The sequence below is a fragment of the Amblyomma mixtum genome, chromosome 3 (genome assembly GCF_055824585.1).
Source record: "Amblyomma mixtum isolate Tamu chromosome 3, ASM5582458v1, whole genome shotgun sequence".
NCBI lineage: Eukaryota > Metazoa > Arthropoda > Arachnida > Ixodida > Ixodidae > Amblyomma > Amblyomma mixtum.
In genome coordinates this window covers 32,673,944-32,696,928 of record NC_143014.1, presented here as the reverse complement: position 1 = coordinate 32,696,928, position 22,985 = coordinate 32,673,944, and the positions used below count along the sequence as shown (strand labels likewise).

Here is a 22,985-nt window from a genome sequence, read left to right as displayed (position 1 = left end):
TCGACAATCACTACGAACTGTGCTCCTATAACTACCAACGTTTAGAACGTTTAATTGTGTGAAATAAGGCAGCCGCTAACACGGCAAACGGACAAAGTAGGCAGCTACTTGACGCATCACAGATGAAAAAGCTTTCCAGTTCTTCATCAAAAATTACATCTCGCTCTGCGAGAGGCCGAAAATTAGGAGCCACTTTGGCGACTAAAGTGGTGCAAGGCGAAAGCCTGAGTACAGCATTCTGCCACGAATGTGGTTGTGAATGATGATTCAAGTGCTGCCAGCGAATGACGCGTCCATTGGCTGTCTGCTTGTGTCACTGATGTGTGGTTAAGATGTTGAGCTTCGCCTCTAAGAGTGGAAGGCGACAGCGTCTTGCAACGCTGCCAGGGAGTCCACAGAACGCCATCGCCCATTCGGTTCTACGCCTTGCTGGAGGGTAAATTTATTTTTGAGGAAAGGAAATGTATCTCTCTCTCTAGCATATCTGGGTGGACACCTGAACCTCGCCGTAAGGGAAGGGGGGAAGATGGGAGTGAACGAAGACGCCGTTAGCTAGACGCGCCTTTGTTCATTCTAAACCGTTCAGCTGGCATGGCAGAGTGGCTAGCGTGCTCGTGTCGCACTCCGGAGACCCTGGTTCGATTCCCCAACTCTATCAATTCCGTATTCGGTTTTACTGATTTATGTGGTCTGACTGGAAAGGTTAGTTAGGCTATTTGATATTTGTACTATTGCAATTCTATCCATCGCGTTCTGTCATTCACCTCTCAAATGTTGGAACTGTCTGGGATGTTCGACACAATGTATATGAAACGAGAAACTGGGTGGAGAAGTAGGTGGTGGTGGAGCGAACGAGGGTTCGGCCGGTTATCTGTTTTTTTTTTTTCAGCAGCGTCTGTTTTTGCGGACGCGGTTGTTACTGCTACGCGGCTCTTTATATTCTTTTCTTTTCCTCTTTCTTCTGACCTCTATATTCTTCTCTATCTTAGTAGGCTAATTGATTTAATTAAGCAATTAACTAAACTCAGTCCCTCTTAGTTGGAGCATCACTATACGATCCCTTTAATTGGTTGCATGGTTACTAGCCAAAGTACAATTGGCCCCATTTGAAATTCGCGCCCTGTGACGTCACGGCCGTTTCGACCAATTGAAAAGCGTGACATTTTCTGTCGACAACTCCTGCTTACAACGATGAGGCATTAAAGGCTTCCGCCTTAAAACGGACGTTCGGAAAAATGTGCAGAGGCTTTTGGGAGGGGGCGACCGCCCCTTCCCCCCCCCCCCCCCCCTCCCCCTTAGGACCGCCACTGGATCAAGGGTTGCTAAGGAAATATATTTCTTCAATATGCTTACCTCACTTCTGTCGAGCATTTTTCTGTACTGCTCACAGACCACCCAGAAGAATATGTTTTCTTGGCTAAACTCTTTCTTCAGGAACTCCTGCAAAAAAGAATGAGTTAGACTCACCAATGGTAACAACCAACACACTTGTCAAAAGGTATACCCAGCCTGGAACTTAAAACAATGTTGTATTTTTATCTGGCCTTAAAAACTACAAGGGCCTCTGGTTTGAATTGCAGTGTTTCAATGTGTATCTATCAATTATTATATTAGCAAGTTGGTTAGCTGGTTTTTGGGTTTAACGTCCCAAACCGACTCAGGCTATGAGGAACGCCGTAGTGGAGGGCTTCAGATATTTTCGATCACTGGGGATTCTTTACCATGCACTGACATACCACAGTACATTGAGCCTCTAGCATTTCACCTCCATTAGTACATGAGCCTCTAGCATTTCACCTCCATTGAAATGCAACCGCTGCGACTAGGATCATACCTGCGTCTAGTGGGCACGTGCCCTACTCCGTCCCCTTCAGTTAGCTTCCCCGCAATGTGTCTTTCCTAGTTAGTTCCCTTAATTAACAAGAGAGGGCTCCTACATTGCAGCAAAACGAGCGCCACGGGCGGTGTGATTGCTGCGTGCAAGGGATAGAATCTTCTCTTCGGCTCAGGAACTCAACACAAGCTGACTTTCCGGCGCGGCGCTCTGCTCTCGTAAAGCCCCTCAATGAAGCAAAAGTAACGAAAAGCTTTGAACTTTCCAGCTCTTCTCCTCTTTTTTTTTTGAGGATTTGGTGTGAAGCACAAGTGACTGCAGTCTTTCTTCACACTTAGTGCCGTTCGGCATGGCTTTAGAAGGATTTGCTCGCTCGCAGGCTATGAAAGCGCAGTGCTTCTCGTTGTCTTAGCCCTGCCGGTCACGCTGCTGGCTCTGCTAGGCTCTGCAGGTGTAGCTTTGACATTGTGCACATTACGTGGCGTATTAGTTTGGCTGTAGTCGGACTCGTTCGCGGGCTTGACTCAAAACTTGCGCGTCATGTTGTTTGAGCTCCGCCGTTTACGCTGCTTGCGGTGCAGGTCTAGCTTTCTTGTCGCGCATATCACTGACCGTATTTGTTCTGCCTAGGCACAGTAACCGAACCATCGCTTGAATACTCACTACATTGCATGGATAATACTTGAAAATGCAAAAGAATGCAAGCAAGGACCTCCGTCAAACATAGTTGCATACATTTTCTCCTTACGTTTTAAATGTTCATGTCAAGCAATTTCCTAAATGAACAACGTTTTGCTTCGAATACGACTGAGTAAATTCCGAGTTTTGGTTTTTTAGCGTTTCCTCGCAGCTTCGATTAATTAGCAAGACGTTCAACTGGGCTAGTTAGTAAAGATTCATGGTGACAACATAGCGCAAAACGAAGAGGAACCAGAGAAAGAAAGACAGCGCCTGTCCTGTGTCTTTCTTTCTCTGGTTCCTCGTCTTTTTGCACTGTGTTGTCAACATGATTCGATTAATTAGCTGCAGCAGTCCAGGCTGCTGCGTGTTATGCATGGCAATTACATGAGGGAAGACGTCCTCTTATAAGCCATTATTGCATATGCTAAGCCAAGATGACAATCACTTAGACAACATTCTAGTGAGTCATGCAGAGCTGTAGCTGCATGCGAAGCAGCGGTTAAAAGCCTTTTTTGATTGCTCTTACTCAACCCAAAAAATTAACCCTACATAAAATTCCGGTCACAACTGTGTTACAGTAGTGCGCAACTAGGGCATCGTATTCACCTGTTTACAAATAAGCAGTAAGAGACTACTGTCAGTCAGGTCCTTTTAAGACACTACCCTGAACAGTGAACTTCTGAACCACTTGCTCGATTTCATTGAAACTTGTGGGGCTAGTTTATATTACTGGTGGGACCACCTCTGCCAAATTTAATTATTCTACAATAAGTATGAAGCAGGTTATGCAACCTTTATGCCAAGGATGACTATGCTTACTTAGGAAAACTATTGTTTGAAAAATAACGGTAATTTTTTCAATTTTTTGTGTTATGTGGCATTGGGAATGTCCAGAGCACACAACTGTGGAATTATTTTGCTTAGTTCTCCTATATTTTGAAAGAATGATACCATATAAGAAATGACATTAGATTTTCATTCTACGTCAATTTTTTTAAAGTCATTTTTTAGTGTGAAAAAAAGTAAAAAATAGACAAACTGAGCGCACAGTTGTGTTCCTCATAAAATTTCGCTCCAGAAAACCCGCTACAATACCAATATTATCGAGTAATATTGGAATGATAGTTTTTCTAAGCTGATAGTTTACTAAAGAAACAGGAGATAAGAAAAATAGACTGACATGATTGAAAATCATCCCATTTTATTTTAAGCACTACAATGTTCAAGACAAGCCCCCTGCTGAATAATAAAATTTGGCAGAGGTGGTCCCAGCAGTGATAGTCGCAAGTTTCAATGAAATCAAGCAAGCGGTTCAAAGTTCACTTTTTGGGTAGTGTCCCCCCTTAATGTTAGCCTGCGAGGTGTCCAAGGTATACAGTAACTTCGAAATAATCACTAAACTTTCCTGCACTAAAAAAAAAATGAAAACTGAGATCAGTAGGTGCCTACAAATGGCCGACTGCACGAGCAAACGCGTCTTTGAGAGAAGAATATGGCAGCATTACACCGCCATCCGTTCATCCTAGGCCGCATGTCTAGTCATATGTTGTACCACTTTCTCTTGGCGGAGTTAAATTTTGAATACGATCGGCCAAAAGATGCTGGTCGAAAAACAACACTCCGAGGATGTTCAAAAGCCGCCAAAAATGTTCCAATAGTATTTATACTATGAAGTATGACATGTGCCCAATGACTCGTTTGCAGAACACGTATAATTCAGCATTTGTAAGCACCGACACATTTGCCTAAACTGGCTTTCATACGTCATCTTAAATGAATGTTTTTAAGTTGTCTTTGTTATGTACTGTGTTCACGACATGTTTGTACCCGACTTAAGTGTGCGCTTGTTTTAGGCCAAGTGGCTGTTGGGGCACACTGTAACAAATTTACCTATCTATCTATCTATGTTCACTGCTGTGCCGCAAGCCGACTCGCGCATGCCATTTCCACCGTGTGCACCGCAATCAAAGCGATCGTAGTAGAAAAGTTCCAATAAAGCAGTGCAACATGGGTCGGGGCAGTTGTTTGGGTAACTAAACTTTTTTGATCTGCCATGCCATGATCTCATTGCGGCTGAATCGAAGGCAGAAAATGCAAACAATTGGTTCGGGCGCGTGGTCCACTGCGCGCCAAAGCGCGAGCATTGGGAAACAACACTCCGAGGATATTCTCGCCGCACATGCCATCTCCACCACGTGCACCGCAATTAAATCAATTGCAGTACAAAAAGTTGCTCGGGGCAGTTATTTGAGTAACTAATTTTTTAATCTCCCATGCCATGACCTCACTTCGAGCGAAGTCAAGGCAGAAAATGCACGCGCGGTCTACTGCGTGCCAAAGGGCTAGCGCTGGGAGCACCTGCAAGCTTCCCCCACCTCCACCCCCGAGGTGCCGCTACCATCGACGCCCGGAGGAGCCGAGAGAAGGAGCACCAGCATAGGAGGAGGGAGATGTTGTTACCTTTAGTTAATTGAGGGGCTTTATGCTCTCCACCAGCGAGAAGAGGCCTATTGGGGACATTTTTCCTCTAGCTCGTCCCGTCTGGCCTTGGAGCTTCTCCCCTGCCCTGGCATGGGCGAATGTTCGCTCGTAATCTTGCTGGTAAATCCGACGACTTCGATTCCTTAGCATATTATGTTGTTAGCCGGCGTTATTGTTGTTTCAGCAATAAATACCTTGTTTGTGTCAGCCACAGTATCGTCGTTCCTCTGTTCCCCCTCAAAGCAAGGCCCGCCGTTGTCAACGCGCACTCGGTAGCGTGTGATCATGGGGTGTGGTCCGGCGGTTAGAAGAGTGCCAGCCACGGTTAAGCGGGGAGAACATACTTATTCCCCCCTATTATAACCCCACAGTCTTTCGGCTCAGCAGCCGAGCTACACCACAACGGAGCCACTTCGGTGCCAGCAATGGGTGTTCTATGTATAGCAGTTTTGTACTTCCGAAATTGGGGTGCCCTGGATGCGCTGTATATTCCAAAAAACTCCTACCACCAGTGACCGTCATATTGAATGAGTGTCGTCACAAGGGTATACAAGGAGCAGCGTCATCTGCTATCATTACTGCAATGTGCGCAACAAGGTCTTTTGTCCCCTGTACTTTCGCGCGCGATCTAAGCAGCGGTCGTCTCTCATATATGAGTGATTTCTGAATATGTTACTGCGCAAAAACGATTACTGTAACGTAGGTGTTCCTCGGTATAGGTAGGGTCCTGTCACACTAGGCAGATTCAACGCCAATCAACAGTCAGTGGGCTGGTCAGTATACACAGGGCGTTGTTGGCACATCAGTCTTTCACACTAGACCGAGCGGCGAAGCAAGTGACTTGGGCAAAGCACCATGCAACAGTGCCATTCAACCCTTGCCGCCATCGCTTACTGCTGTCGCTTGGGTTTGTGTGGCCGAGCGAAAGCCGCATGCCCAGTGAGGCAACAGCCTGAAAAACTGCACTTAAGGTCTACCTTATCTGTATAAAAAAAAGCTAAACAAGCGGCTGCATTTCATATCTTCACAATCAGTGATGCACTTTCACCACATTCTTAAATTTCAGTCGACAATAGACCATCAGACTTTCGTGAGGAAGCCTAGTGAGTCCACAGGATTTGTGTGTGCGATTTCGGCGATTGCAGAGAGCGAGATCACACGTTTTAGCGTATGCAAGCGGCCGTCGAGCGTAGTTCTAGCTACAATGACCTCAAAGCGATTTCTTACATCTCAGGATGGGCTACCAATAAGAGAGAAGTGCTGATGTGGCCTGATCTGATCTGGGTTTCTGATAATATCCAAAAATCCATAACCAATAATGTCACACAGCTTTGTTAACAGCTGGGAAGAAAGCATAGCAACTGCTTGACTATTATCTCAGCAAAGGCATCCACAATGAAATAGCTTTGATATGTAGTCACAATATCAGTAGCAGCAAACTGCATGAGACTTATGGCGGCACTAACTGCTACAGAAGAATAATTTGCATGCTGCAAAGGCATTAAGTGCCAAGAGACACTCACGGCAAACACCAGAAGCCCAAGAGGGTCATGTAGAAGTTCATCAAAACCAGCAAGCCACCGGCCCACGCGGCCCCGTGGCTGGTCACATGTGCTGCTGGAATCGCTGGCTTGCTCCAAGCTCTGCACGCTGCTTGACATGGAGAGCTTCTCACTGGTTACCTCCCCATCTGACACAGTGCCAGCCTGCCAATGAGCAAAAAAGACAAGAGAAATCTGCTTGCAAGGAAATTTCATTTGCATAACTCAACCCAATGAAAAGAGAATGCTGCTGGCTTACCTCATGTGTACTGCGCCGATGATGACTTCGCCTCTGATGTCTGCGAAGAGATGATGAGCGGGTCCAGTTCTTGTTACTGCTGCAGCTGCTCTCATTCTGCACCAACAGGCAACCCGCTTGTTATAACGCTTGTTATTTTGAGGACAATAAGCTCTTGGTAGCATGCCACAAACAAATAAAAAAAAAAGTTGTGCGAGCCAGTCCAGCAAGATGTACTGCAAGGCTAGTGGGTTCAGATACACTATAAATGAGCTCAAAAATATACACACACACACCCAAAAAAGAAACAGCAACTCGTTTTGCTAACTTACCAATATAAGTTATTAACTTATTGTTGTTGCCTTAACTTCATAAATTAGCAAAACAAGTTGCTGTTTATTTTTTTTTATATCTACATTTTTACAGTACATGCAGCTTGTTGCTATATTGTCATTCTACGAAAAATGTACTTTGCTTTGTGTGGGGCCACCTCCCATTTCCTTCTGAAATTCAAGGGTATTGTTAGTTTTCTAAGCACAGATTCTCACATTGAATGGTACATTGTATACTATAAAAACTAAGCGCAGGCAAGTAAGATAAAAAACTAAGGCACAACAGGACAGGTGCTCTCAGGACAGGACAGGACAGGAGATACAGGAGTTTTCTTGGCATTCTTTTGTGCTTGTGCAAATATATTTGATTTTTAATATTTGGTTAAATAGTAAAGTATTCAGGATTCGATTCAATTCAAATGTTTGGTATTCAAAATCCTGAACTGTTCATCTCGAGCAAATGTTTCCAGAAAGCTTGCTTCATGTGGTTTTGGTGTCATGTATTTCCTGCAGGATGGAATCATGGTGCATGTGCAGCTAAAAGCAACAGCTGTGCAAATGGCACAACTGCAGTTCAAGACCAACACTCAGAGGCAAGTGGTCATCAAAGGCAAGCAGGAAAACGGCACAACCTTCCACTCGCGTGCGGCCCGCTCGGCTAAGTGGCAAACTGAACTGCCAATGGTATAGCAGTTTCGGATCCCAGCATGACGCAAGCTCCGGATGTTCCCGAAGTTTGCCGTCACGCTATCGACCACTCTTATGGGAAAGCAACTGTCAGCGTGAGCTAGCCAGGTTTATGGCGTGCAATTCGAATTGTCAGTAACAGAACTGATTTGTATACAAAGTGATTTCCGTTTTTCACATGTGAAGCTCCAGGAATCATGGTGGGAATGGACATCAGCATGAGGCGCATAATAACTGCATATCACACTTCACCGGCGCAAGCAGGAGGAGAGACAGCGACAAGCTTTCAGGCTGCCTAGAAATGTAGTGCGGTCCTTTGGAACTACCTACACGCTTGATAGCTTTAAAACATGACTCTGGACTAAAATACTGCTCAGCAAGAAATTAAAAAACAAGGCAGGGCTGCACGAAGTAAGGGCAGATACCTTCGGCCATCTCAGGGCGAGAAAAGTGCAAGTGCACTAACAAGTAAGCCTTCTCACCTCACACTGCAAATGCCAGAAACCAGTGGAGTGCCCACTGTTCCACTGTGGTGGTGCACAAACAGCAAGCATTTATGATTATGAATACATTTTCCAATTTCTAAAAAGCACGGTGAATTGGACAGCACTTTCCCATCCATAGCCTCAGTTTTCTTCCCATTTCTGACAAAGTCAGCACTGTCCAATATATGAAGCCCCATTCATATATCTTTTCTATAAAAAGATGCTTTTGAAATGCCTGTGCAATGTCAGTGCACGTTAAAGATCTCCAGGTGGTTGAAATTTCCGGAGCCCTTCACTACGGCGTCCCTCATAGCGTGAGTCGCTTTGGGACGTTCAACCTCCATAAACCCAAACCTTTTGAAATGCTGCAATATTAAAATATGTCATAAAGTCCACACAAAAAAAAAACTACAACATTTCAACTCACTAGCAACTACAATGAAACCTCACTGATTTTAAGTCTTTGGGAATGCAAAAAATATTCGAATTAACCAGGTTTCCAAATTAACCAAGCACAGCAAAAAAGATGGGACCCAGGCAAAAGATTTCGTCGCGGAGACGTGCTATCTTTATTGGATTAACTTAGCGAATACTGTATACTGCTGCATAAAACTCAACTTGTAGCCCCTGCTGCCCTAAATAAGTCAACTCCAAATATTAGACGATGAATCCCCCCCACCAGCTTAGTACCACCACCACAATTTGTTTTGCAGTTTCCTGTGGAATGTGGCATGACGGCTCACATAACAGAAAGCAATTAACGCGTAATGATGCAGGCGACCACAAGGTCTGCAGCCAGTGGAGAACAAAAGTGAAAAAAAAAACAGCGCTCCACATTGTCTTCCACACTTGCATGTGGCCTGACTGACTAATGGCAAACCAAACTTCAAACAGTCTTGCAGTTTCGGATTCCCGCACGACACATGCCCAGGAAATTATCGAATGGTCACTTTCACGCTACCTACCACGTGTGAAAAAGCGACCACCAGTGCTAACGAACTGTCTGAACAGCGCTCAATTATAATTTTCTGTAGCAGAACCAAGCTGCATACGAAGTAACGACTTTTGTTTTATGCAAGGAGCCCCATGTGTCCTATTGGGAAAGGACACTAGCTTAAGGCACGTACTACCCGCCGCTCGCTCAAAGCTACCTCCAAAACCGCATATAGGTCAGCTCTGCACATAGGTTCCCCCTCCTTAACTCTTTCGCTACCGCGCCGTAGGCCATCGATCGCATATGATCGATTCAAATCGCCCGCGCAAAAAAGCTCATTTTGGAGAGCCGTGTACGTGCTCCGCCATCTAGCTAGCGAGCTCTACAACTGCTCTTTCGATTGCAGCCTTGGTTTCAGTGTTTTGACATGAGGGGGCACCGTGAAAAATAAAACACTGAACGGCCGCAGCGGCGTCAGCCGGAGAAAATGGCGTCCGCGTCGCCGCGCGCTCCTCGAAAACGGAAGCTGACACCGAGTGCGTCGGCCGCTTTCGGTTTCGTTTTTTGCGATGAAAGCAGCGGTTATTAGTCGGGCAACAATGTACAAACGTTGGATTTCGGTTTCGACAGCGAGACTTTGCCTCGGGAGTCTGGAACGTCAGCGCGTACTTGCATCTAAGTTCTGTTTTCGTTCGCTGTGGGTTTTCTGCGGTTCATATGGTTTGTAATTGACGAGAGTGGTTTATTTTTGTGCTTCAGGGTCTTGACAACGTATGGCGAAGGCAGTTTGCCAAATGCTCAAGGTCGCGTCGCGTTTTTCAACCAAGACGACAGCTAGGTGTCCATATCGGCACATCGCTGCGGAGCGGCGCTCGGAGATTAGCTCGACTTCTCGACTTTTTTTTTGATGCTCTTCACGACGGAAATGATGAAGACCGTGTGCGGAAACACTAATAAGTATGCATGGATGAAGATTTTCAGCAAGTTCGGCGTGACGGCTCATGGGAAGACGTGAATCTGTTGGAGATGCTGATGTTCGTTGGAATCATCATATACATTGGAATTGTTGACCTGCCGCGACTTTATTTCTACAGAAATACCAGAATAATCTATTCTGGCCCTCTGCCATCAAAAATCATTTCTCAAAATTGGTTTTTCGCTTTATTTGTTTTTGTTTTTTTTTTGCACGTAACGGACCCAGATGATTCAGTGGCGGCAGCATCTATTGGCAAGACTTGGAAAGTGTCCTGGCTTTCGAACCACATCGCTAAAACTTATTTCATTGATTCTGATGTTTTAGAGCTTACCTAAAATGCCAAATTTTATCAGCTGGCTTTCAGGGAGCAGCTCATTCAAGAAATCTTCGGGTATGATGAGGGAAATGAAGTCCACGCCCCCAATCCTCCCATAGAATCCATTCAACACCAACCGAAAAAAATTAAAAAAAGAAGAAACTGCAAGCTCGGCTATCAGAGAATAAGGGAGGAAGAAAGATAAAACCTTATGTGAAGCACCTGTCAGTCTACCTCTGCTTCACATCTTCACCCCTGATTGCTCTTCACAGTGGCACCACAGTCATGACCCCTGACTTGACAGGGCCATGGAAAGTGCAGTAAATTTTTCTCATAGCTGAAACTGTGAATAATGACAGCTATAAACATGTGCAACAGTTTGTATATTCCAGTTTTTCTCTAATCAAGTTCTGGCTTAGTGCAGCCGGTAATTTTTGTTTTTGCTATATACTTTTTTGTGTTTTTAGCAAATTTCACAAATAACTGTTCATTTACTTTCGCACACACAACTCTTTTGTTTGTTTCATTCAGAAGTGTAACTAATTAGCTACAATTTCATGCATTGCAATATGTGCTGGGTGTATTAGTTCTTGTGAAAAAAATTTTTCTTTCCGTACACTCCAAATCGTCCATTTTTCTGCGGTAGCGAAAGAGTTAAATTTCGGATGGTTACTTTTCTGAAGAATGGACCTGACTTTATGCATGCCGGCAACCTATGCCTCTAACCTTGAAACAACATTTTAAAAAATGGCACCAGCCAGCAATGCGCGCAGTCAACCCATCACAAGCATGGAGCAAGCATAGATGGGAGAAAGAATGGTCGCCAACGCAACACACACTGACTGGTAGAAGTGAGAGGTGCTTTGATGCCAGCGCCTTTGCCAGGCGCTGTCTTGACCACGGCCGGGCTGGAGAGGAGCAATGAGCGCACACACCACTGCCTCCAGCCCGGTTGTGCCTTGACGAAGCGCCGAGAGCACGTTGCTTTGAAACCATTATCCACATTTACGCCGCAGTGAAGGAAGTCTTTTCTGCAGGCACATGCTTCGACAGTCCGCAAGTTGTACCATACATTAGCTTTTGTGGGGGGGAATACTGGGGCTGGGGCGTTTCGCATATTAAGCATCGGCATCACTCTACCGTGCAGTGTCACAGCTCTAATAGACCATCACTTTACCAGTTTGCGGCGAAATCGGTATCAGGTTTCTGCCGCATAGCACCCCGGATTTTTTTAATGAGCCAGGCTGGTGCAGAAGCCGCTTTTGAATTATAAATCAAATTTACATTAGAAATTACAACACCACAGAAATTCTTCCAATTATCTGCAATTTCCAATGAGCGGAGTTGAAATTATCGAGCTTTTAATGTTTTCTTTTTAAACCTATGTAAACAAGAAAGACAACTGCAATTGATAAAAAAAAAACTGAATGGGCATGCTGTTTTTTTTGCCATCCATATTAAATAAAACACTGCTCATGCAACAAAACTAATGTTTTGAGCAGATACATGACACAAGCAGAGGCCATGATTGTGTCATTTATCCACAGCCAACAACCAAAAATTCGGACCCGATCTTTCGAACATGCTTTATAATTCCGACTTTTTTGCGGCACCGCAACATGGTCCAGAGAGCCAATATATAAGAACTCATGAAATTTCGGACGCACCGCAACTGACCGTTCAATTTTTCGGACTTCGCTCACCAAACTGCAAAGGAGATCGAAAACTTGATCAAACAAAATGAAACTCAAGCTAAAAGGGAGCCTCTTAAATGGCAAGGCTGATATTCTCCTGGAGTTGGCACATTGCACCTGCATGGTCTTGAATTCGTACCACTACTAGATGTCGTCTGCCACAAAGACTTGGAAATATATTCACAGTTCGCAGAACTCATATATGCTGAGTCTTTCATCCCAAATACAAGTTTCATCAATGTTCAGCCAAGGACAAGAAAATTAATGCAGTCTGGAAATCAGCACACAAGTGTGCATCTGAAAAACAGGCCGCAGGAGCGAAAAAAGGGCCATGTGGGTGATAAAAGTCAGTCAGATTACATGCTTAGAGCTTGTTATGTGTTAATTTTCTTTTTTTCATTTTCTACCATGAAATTTAGTTTTCTTATACCCCTGCTACATGGGCATTTCGAATGCCTTCCAATCGAATGTCATTTGACACGACTGCCAAACTTACCATGCTACGCACTACCGAGACATTCCAGACATTGGAATGTCTTCCAAACACGAACACAGCCTGCACAAATCAACAGCCGTAGCCGTCGCTTCGCCCCGCCCAGAGCTGCGCCGCACGACTGCTTCTGCTCCTTGTCTCTTCATTCCGATACCTGCTACTCGCTTTCTTCTGCTGCTTGTTTAGAAAATAGCTCATGTACTCACTAAAATGAGTGCTTGAATATAACAGTAAGCCACTGAGCATTCACGGCGTGAGCATGAAATTTTCCCAGCAGTGGGCCGATGAGGACGACGGCACTCCAGTACACTTGTTTACATTGGTGCGTACAAAGAGCTAGTGCTCCTTTGCATGACATAAAAAGCAATCTGCACTTGACTTATATTGAATAATCTCTCCTCTTTTGTATCGGCTGTACCCGTGCTTGTTTATGCAGAGCGACAACTATGCAGGAAGTGCCGACACGATCACCCACCTGGTAAACCCTTGATAGCCAGTTTGCTGACATCACATTTAATTGGCACTGCTATCTAATTGTCCCTGTGGCCGAATTTTTTTTAACCCCAAGCTAGCGACAGCGACGACTGCTAGCCGCCAAGATGTCAGAGTTACACTGGCATTTCTCGTTCATTGTGTGGTGTGCGCGTCCTGCGAAGTAAGCAATACTCGATTTCAAGTCATTGTTATCAAAACTACACTCGTTGGCTATTTTCATTCGCTAAAACTAGTGAATTCACTCTCCACAATCGCCGACTGCACACACGAACCCTATGGACTTGCTAAGCCTACTCGTCGCAGAATGGGGTCGCCTTTGATAAAAATTTAAGAATTTGGCAACCTTTTATCGTTGGTGAGTGTTGATGTGTACGCATGTGGAATGTAGCTGCTAGTTTCGCTTATTTTTAATGCGGATAAGGTAGAGACAAGTGCAGATACATTCACGCCGCCACCTCATCAGCGTGAAGTTTTCACTTAGCTGCCAATTTTCCGAGGACATAAAGGGCAACCATCCACAGACCTGATTTGTGGGTGTCGTCATGCTACAATGATATGCAGCTTTCAGTCGTGCTGGTGTTTATGGTATAGCATGACCGCTGTGTCCGCCAATGTTGTTGTCGCATTGTTATAAAACGAGCAAACTGGCAAAAGTGAAACTAGATGGCAGTGAATGAATGCTGAAGCTTTCGAATGCATTTCGAAATTGTCGTGTACCACTGCAGAAGTCCGTCGAGTCTGAATGCCATTCCAAGTTTTGAACGCCATTTGAACATACCCGTGGAACACAGGTGTAAGTTTTTTGTTATTTTCTCTACATGTGAGTTTTGGAATCCCGTCAGGTTAGTGAATACGATACGTCAACAGCTATTGAAAACAGACCGATAAATTTTTTTTTTTTCAACATGAAGTCAAATACGTGGACCGCACAATGTTAGAAGCACATTTTTTAACTTTCACTTTGAAATTTTCCAGAACGGCACTTTGTATTTCCACTGTGTTGTCATTTTTAACTACTGAAATTGACTGCAATAAAATAAAAAATAACCATCCAATGAAAGAAGTGCTTCTAACATTATGTTCCTTATTCTGTCTAGTATCTAGCAATGCATTAATAATAAGTTTTTGTTACGTGGTTATTTTATATTGTTTTCATAAACTTTACAGCATTGTTTACAATTATTTTAGGACCTAACTGGCCCACACAAAAAATTAACAGCATTTTTGGAATCTGCAGAAAAAACTGCATAAACATCCCAAGTGTTATTCATTTTGGTTGGAAAGTAAGGAAACTGGTTTTAAGACCAGTAAGGGCAGGCTACACTATTGAAAGCAGGCCTAAGTCATTCTGCAAATTAGGCACCACAAAGGGTGATCTAACATGTCAATTAAGTTTTGCCAACGCAAACGTTTTAAGAAAGTGAAGTGTGGCTGGCAGTGTTCACACATGTAGCGCGTCATCTTCGCTTCACATGTTGCCTAACAGTGCATCTCCACTGCAGGAGCTTGGATGGTATCAATGCTTAAGCAATTAAGTTCGCATTTGTATCAGCACAAACGTGGACTCTGGCTGGTAAGAGTACTGGCACCACTCCAACACACATGCTCTGCATGGCTTTAACTTTGACATATCGCAAGACGGCAGCAGCTGCCACTATCGCCACAGTCACAGCACGTCAGGCCAGAGGTGGCGGCTTGCGCATGTGGTAGTTGCTTAGGACCAAAATAAGTGAAAACGGCACATGGCAGTGCTTATGTTCACTTTTTTGCAGACACACAAATGCATAGTTTATTATTTTGTTTGTTAATTAAAAAAAAAAGAATATCAAGAAAATAGAGCAAGTTATCTGCTTGAAGTCCCATCAAGAACTGACCAAGAACCAAAAATACACCTCAATGGCAGAACTTCACTGACCCAGAATACATTGCCACATGGTTAAACGGCATAACTTAATTTCTATCACTACTCTCCATCAGTGCATGTCAAGACATTGCATCCAGTTCTCGATATGACAACACACTGCAGCTGCGCTTACTACACAATCATGGTTTTCTCCCCAACTAACATTTAATGAAACGCTCCTCTACCAAAGCATTCCAGATGAGTGCAGCTGCATGCATCATAATGGCTTTACAAAAACTGACATCATGTAAAAGTTGACATTAGACTGATATAACACTTTATGTTAGACTAAGACCTTGTTGTCTGTCAGTCCTCTTTTTAGGTAACATTGCCCAGATACACACTGATGAAAAATTGACATAAGCACTAATTTTGTCACTCAATCCAACCTTTCCTTTGTGCATCCATTCAGGTGCAATGAAGAAAAATAAGATATAAAAGAAAAAGTCGATTCAACATTTATAGAAGCTACAGTACACCAGGCTTACTATTTAACAACCCTAGCAGCACACACCCTGCGTGGAGTCGCCGAGGAACTGCCATCCTCCCCTTTAGTGGATGACTGGAGGTCGACACTTTCCCCATCAGGACAAGTGTCTGCGGCTGTGAGCGTATCGTCCAGCAGGGAGCCACCAAGCAGAGTGCTGTCTGCCCAGTCGGGCAAGGCAAGTGGGGCCTCACCACTGCCGACCCCCACGGGGTCTGGCATGGCACGTGCTCGCAACCGCTCAGCATCTGGGCATGCAGGCAGTGCCCCCTGCCGGTCCAGGCTGAAGCTCTGGAAGCGTGGCTGGCTCTCCACGTCCACCACAAGCACACGGTCACTCGAGTTACCTGTGCTCGCCAACCAGAAACGCAAGTCAATGGGGTGATGCTGTGTTACTCTTCAACAGCAAATTTGTTACTCTTCAACAACAAATTTGACATACTACAAGCCTTAACCAACATCATTGTGGTTCACCAACATCCATTCACCGGCACGAAATAATGCTCAGAAAATAGAGATAATCTGGCTTTTCACTATAGCTATAACTTTTGTGCTCCGTTTCAAATAAAAAGTCCAACAAGAACACAAATGAGCCAACAATTATCGCGCCAATCATTTAAAATTATCCTTCATACTGAGCTGTCACAATGGCGCTTGCGAATTTCTATGTAAATTCTATGTAAAACTAGTTGCATTGAGCTCCCATCACCTCGCATATTCAATGTACTGTACAATGCATTGTGCCGCACCCTTAAGAAATCAGTTTCCCTTCACATTTGAAAACAGTTCGCCAGCAAAAAGGCCTGCCCAAAAGCTAACATTTCACAATGGCAGCTCTGAACAAGTAATAACTACAACAATGTGTAATGTGTGAAGAGGGAAGAGCCAACAGTTGCTTGATGTCACCTTCTACCCGCCTCTTTATGGCACCACTGCATTAGTGTCTCGCTCTCAAGAGCAATTTGACTTCGTTACAGCATTGTTACAATTTCACAAGTTGTCAGCTCTGTATATTTTTAATAAGATTTCATGCCATGGAGCTTTTCACATAGCATCATGTCATGTGAATAGGATGGTTTCTGCAGAAAACGACCTCAAAAAAAGCCTCAACAAAGCCACAACGTTGCTAGCAGGCTGGATAATGCAGAATTTTGAATGGGGCAAACATCTTGAGGGTCGCCGAAGGTAGCTACATGTAGAGCTTCCCATTCTTTCTGCCATGAAGCCTGTCCAAGGCGGCAGGACATGGCAGCCAGCATCAGTGGTTGAAGTGGAAACTGTACCACAGTTTTGTAATATTGTCCTGGCTAACACAGCTGGTAGTGGTAACCTGCCAAAAACATCCAATGAGCATAGCCACTGTGTTCCTAAGCAACAAGCAGCCCTCAATGGTTCAATGTGCTTGTTAAATTAGAAGTTATTAGCAGCACTGCTTGATAAGCTAGAGTTTCTTGGCCCTTTCAAATTACCATGCATGAAATGTTAACTGTTGCTGGGCATCCAATTACTAACATGCCAAACTGATCTGATACCTTTGGAATCTGATATATGTGGAGTTCATTGCATTTTGCATATAGCAAAGCCTTAAAAGAAAATTGATAGACAGTAGCAATTGTTCCGCGCAAGCCTACTACCCTCAAACAGTTTCACGCCATAAATTCAATGAACACTCACTCTCCAGGCGAAGCTATTTCTGCTATAAAAAAGCCTAGGCTGCTAATTCCATGTCATTTCATTCACCTGCAACCACGAAGCTAACTAGTGTGATAAAAACATAATAGTAGTCAGTTCCTTTTATTTTGGTATCACACCAGGGGCCACTTACTTATACAAAACATTTCTAACCAAGATACCAAACAAACAAAAGCTCATTCTGTCATACTGCGAATTCCAGGAAACGATAAACGCTCACCACTCACAATAAAGTAGTGCAAGGTTCGGCCACATTGGAAGTAATTCGGGAACTTAAGTGGAAAACATATACTTCAGTCTTTGGGCACAAAAAACCATGACTCTTTTAGGTGACACCCAAGTGCTGCAATCTGCTCAAAGCCTACCAAGACAGAAAAATAATACAGTAAACCCTTGCTGAGAAATAAAGTCATTTAGATGGCAAAACAACTTTGTAAAAGGTGGTGTTTTGATAAAAGTGGAGGAGCCTTAAAACAGCCTTAAATTTGTGTGTCAAATGTAATTCACACTGCATAAGCACTAATCAAGAGTCTGAAGTGAACAGAAGTTAATCACTACCATAGCAAAGGCATTTTTTATTTTGTCAGGAAAAAAAAAATGCCAGTCATGTCCAGAGAGCATTTCTGCTAGGGTCTCTCTACAGTGCCTCTCCCAATGTCTTAATGCTGCCCAAAGGGCACTGTTTGCCACCACTGCACTGCTCCCGTTCTCGCATTTGTTTACACATGCCAACTAAATGCCAGGCTACAGGTACAACATGTGCATCAGCACTATCAGGGCAGGTAAACAGCATATTTGCCTGCCGCCAATGCCATTCTTTTCTATAGCAGACTGCCTTATAATTTGTCTTCAATTCCCCATAACTTCTCCCATGTCACCCTTTCCTGCCCACTTTATCTCATGGGGATGAACAGTGCCTTCTGATTTGAGCCAACAGGAATGACACTGTACAAAAATCCAGGAGCAAGTAGCAGTGGAATAATTCCTGCCCCACTTGTGTCCCCTTATGCCACTGTATGAACAGGAGACATTGCCCCAAAGGAACAAGCACAGCATGGAAGAATGACCTTCATGTCTCCGTAAGGAACACAAGGAGCAAAACTCTTCCCAAGTGTAAAACATACTTTCTTCAGAAGCATGACAAATTTCAATAAAGCGACTATGTTATTATGAGGATCTACTGTATCCTGCACCTGTACAAAGCCTTTGTGGATCAGTGGGAATATTAACCATTATCCCACTGGTTTGAGCATCCTCACAAGACAGCCCTTTCAAAAAGTATTGCCTGTCTTAGCGAGAAGCATTTAGCATGCATCAACGCACATTTTTGATCCTCTACCTATTCTGAATCAAAGGAAATTGCCATGAAGCAATTCTGCCCACCTTCATCCCGGAAGCCGATCCCACTGTCACTGTTGCTGCTATTGCTGCTGCCTGCCTGGCTGGGCTGGGGTGATGCATTGGGGCCATCAGCACGGTGGTACAGGGCAGCCACCGCGCGCAAGATGGGTTCAGCTGACGTGTGCAGAGGTGCAGCTCGCAGAACTCCCGGGGGAAGCCTTAGGCGCGAGTCCACCATAAGAACATGACACGAGAGGGCACCATCTGCTCCTTTGGTGACCAAGCCAAGGAAGCGGCTATCATCAGCATAAGCAGCGCTGAATGCAATACGCTCAGCTGGGAAGCGTGCCAGGGCTGCCCCCCGCAAGTCAGCCAGCAGCACCCCATCACGCAGCACAGACAGTTGCACAAGAGTGTGCACTTTCTGCTCGAGACGCAGGCGGCGCACACAACTGCGGATGGCCTGGAGCCGCGAGCCAGCCACCTCACGGGGAAGCTCAATAGTGCCAAGGTAGCCAACAACCGTGCGCAGCACCAGTGATGTACGCAGCCCTTTCTGCTCCAGGATCAGCTCTAGCAGCGCTTTGTTGCTGTCCCCTTGGCTCGCCTGCAAAAAGTGCGGTTCACCCTTCTGATCATCATCATCACCATCATCGTCAGCCTAGCTACGCCCACTGCAGGACAAAGGTTTCTACCATATCACTCCAAGTAACCCTGTCTGTGCCAGTTACGATCCCTTATCCCCGCAAACTTCCTAATCTCATCCACCCACCTAACATTCTGCCACCACCTGCTACACTTGCCTTTTCGTGGAAGCCAGATGTTACTCTCAACGACGGACCATTGGTTATCTTGCCTTCGCATTACATGCCCTACCCAAGCCTATTTCTTCTTCTTGATTTCAACTAGGATGTCATTACCCACGTCTGCTCCCTGACCCATTCTGCACTCTTCACGTCTCTTATTACACCTAATATTTTCCTTTTCATAGCTCAGAGTGCTGTCCTCAATTTAAGTTCAACCTTTTTCGTTAGCCTCCACGTTTCTCTCCCACAGTTGAGTACCGGAAAGATACATTGTTATAGTATATACTTTTCTCTTGAGGGATATTGGTAAACCACCATTCATGATCTGAGAAAACCTCCTGGCCCCCACGTCGCCACTTGTGGCGCACACAGATATGGTTAGAAATGAGCATAACTTGACATTGTCTACGTACTGTAAGCGTATGCATGCTTACGCGCGTTAAACGCTGGTATTTGGAGGGACGTTACGCCCTTTCTCACATTCCCACTTTTAGTTCACCGTATGCAAACAGCAGCGCAAAGATACGACGATTGACGATTATGCGGCTATTCCCTTTGCATCGGGTGGGCAACAGTTTTCCGCCCAGCTCAACCTAGAGGTGCCATCTGGTTCTTAGGACGGGAACCTTTTTCTGTCAACAGACTGAAGGTCCTCTTAAGCCTAAAAGTGGAAGAATCGTAAATATAAATAAAAACATTAAGCAAATTTATTAGTCATGTGTTTCCTTAGAGGCGAGATGATACAACGTGAAGAAGCAGCGCCCTATTTATGGCCAGTGAATGCACTGAAAAAGGTAGTAACAATGACGAATTTAGACCGAATCGAGGGGTCCTGATTTGTAGCAAATAGAAGCAAACTTGAGCAACACACACAGTGCCATTCCAATATGCCACTCACATTGGGTGGAAAGAGCCCATGGGCATCCCGTGCAGCCAGGCGTGGCACGTGTCGGTGACGTGGCCGTGTGTGGTGGGTGCGACCTGGTGTAGCAGCCTCCTCATCGGAAGAGTCTGAATAGTAGTTCTCGGCAATCTGGAGCTTGAGCAGACCTGATGAGCTCCCAATGCGACGCACTACATCATCATGGGGTGCTCGTGACACGTTGTGACCATTCACAGCAACAAGAAAATCTCCTGGCCGCAAACCCACGCGTTCTGCAGGGCTACCAGCCACAATACAGCTGAGGATGCAAGGTGCTTGGCCCGAGATAGTGAAGCCAAAGCCCTTTTTGCCCCGAGAAAGCTCCACAGTTCGAACACCATAGCTGGGTCGCTTTTTCCTCCGCCTTGTCTGGTGCATGTCTTTTCTGATAGGCCCTGCAGAAGTAACACTTCCATTAAAAAAAGCTTCACAACAGTGAACGGGGAACAACCAACCATTGATTAGTTCCCAGAGAAATACAGGAGACAAGACACTCTTAGAAGAATGGACACCGAAATTTCTGAAATCAGAAGTGGAAATTCTGTGCTAATCATGAAGCGTAACAAAACATTTGCAGACACACTCCAGCACATGTCGGCGTCAAGATCAAGCCAGTACAATGGCTTCAAGCTTACAAAATCTGCAAACAACCTCAAAATACAGTGACTGCAAAATGGCCATCTATGCAACAGCCTTGCAACACTGTGAGAAGTCCACACTTTACATTTGTAAACAGTGAAAATGGTCCAGCATTTAACATTACACTGCTGTTGAATGCCAAAAGCCAAAATTTTTTAGAAACAAAACCATGCCCTGGGAAAACTTTGATAAGATCCAAAAGAGTTGCGTACACAGTGTTCTAAAGTAGAAAACAATAAAAATTTTAGGCTCCCACTTTTTCCAGACTTAATAAACGCGTGTACTCATTTGACAACATCGCCCTACAGCATAGCATCACAGCCAACAAAACTGGGACCGATGCAATGGTTTCAGAGTGCCCCTTTCAGCAACACATTAAGCTACAAATGTGTCTGCATTCATTGCTCCATATCATGTGGCAAAGTGTTATGAACATGCATCTAGCACTAGGAATTGGGACATGAAGCTTGACACCTACAAAAACTGCACTGGTAGTACTCAGCACAAAGTTCATGAACTACACGAACTGAGAATTTTGGTTTATGGTAAATTTATGGGGGTTTAGCGTCCCAAAGAGACTCAGGCTATGAGGGATGCCGTAATGAAGGGCTCCAGAAATTTCGACCACCTCGGGTTCTTTAATGTTAATGTCTTTTAACTGACATCGCACAGTAGGCGGGACTCTAGAATTTTGACTCCATCGAAATGCAACCACTGCGGCCGGGACCAAACCTCGTATTTCGGGTCAGCAGCAGAGTGCCATAACCACTGGGCCACTGCAGTGACCCTACATATTCTGCTAGTTGCAAAGAATGGGATATGGCAGGTATATAAGGTTTACCATCCCAATGCAGCATGGGCAGTGAGGGATGCCACAGTGGAGAATAGGATTTAGCAATACTGTTAGTGGCAGTTCTCGCACCAATATTACAGAGGTAGTTAATATTTCAATTAACTCGGGAAGCCAGGACCCCAGCAAAACTGCAGCGAAATTACGCATTTGAAAACTGCAGAGCTTTGGCGCAAGAACAGCCACTAGCGCATGTCACTCCGTGGCGCACATGTCACGTGAACTCCTGTGTCCTCTACCAGTCCACCTGCCTGCACGGGACATAGAAGCTCAAATGAATTGCACCAATAAGCGACATGTGCAGTCGGGGACAAAAGCCCGTGGACAGCGTGATCTGTAAATGAATCCGATAGGTCTATTATTAGCCACCTGCTAGAGACTGCACTTGCGGAGGGGAAAGTCAAAATCCTGTTCATTCACCTCCACAAGTGTGGTCTCTGGCCGGTAGCTAATAACAGAGCCATCGGCTTCCATTACAGATCACGCGGTCCAGAGACTTTTGTCCCCGACAGTAATAGTGGGCATTTTGGGGTGCGCACCAACTAAGCACAATTTAAAAAATAAAAATGGCCAGAATTCATCGCACCACAGCGCCAAGGATTATTCCATTTCTGAAATGCTAAAAGCTAATATTATATTAACTTCCAGCAACAAATTCCTGATTTTCAGCAGCACTAATTTCCGTCTGCATCCATGCAGCAATGAGGCTTCACTCAAGACATTATCACCACAGCTTCAAAGGATAGCAGAGAGCCATTTAAATACTTAGCCCCAGAGGGAGACAGAGACAGGAATCATGAAATCAGCAGACCTGGTACAAAGTAATGCTTCGCAGGGGGTCATACTGTGGCATGTGGTGCCAAAGATCCTCAGCATATTGAAGTGATGCATGACAAGAGCAGCGTAAAGTGCAGGGAAGTGATTTCTGCTTAGAGTGGCTGCAACCTGAGATTATACGTTTTCTTGCTGTTGTTTTTTTTTTTCTTTCGAAACAAGCCAAATCCACCTAAACAGGACGATTAAAAACGAGAAAGTTTCTTATCTGCAGAAACCATAGTGCTATCCAAGCTATTATGCAATATGCATTAATTGTAAATTAGAGCAACACTACTCCACAATGTAATGAAATATTGTGCAAATTTTTATGTCAACATCAGC

The 22,985-nt window shown here is 44.7% G+C and overlaps 1 protein-coding gene across 2 annotated transcripts in view; it reads right to left on the bottom strand.

The window, feature by feature from the left end:
* The window catches only part of LOC149349595 (regulator of G protein signaling loco-like), a 55,706-nt gene that overhangs the window by 24,636 nt on the left and 8,085 nt on the right, over window positions 1-22,985 (bottom strand). For both annotated transcript variants that reach the window (XM_089578612.1, XM_089578611.1), the window contains exons 2-7: window positions 20,315-20,733; window positions 18,653-19,217; window positions 15,605-15,924; window positions 6,797-6,892; window positions 6,520-6,702; window positions 1,354-1,440 (exon numbers count right to left, since the gene is read on the bottom strand). In XM_089578612.1, the coding sequence (XP_089434738.1) occupies window positions 1,354-1,440; window positions 6,520-6,702; window positions 6,797-6,892; window positions 15,605-15,924; window positions 18,653-19,217; window positions 20,315-20,716 (1,653 nt within the window). In that variant the 5' untranslated portion in view covers window positions 20,717-20,733. The remainder of the gene's footprint in view (window positions 1-1,353; window positions 1,441-6,519; window positions 6,703-6,796; window positions 6,893-15,604; window positions 15,925-18,652; window positions 19,218-20,314; window positions 20,734-22,985) is intronic.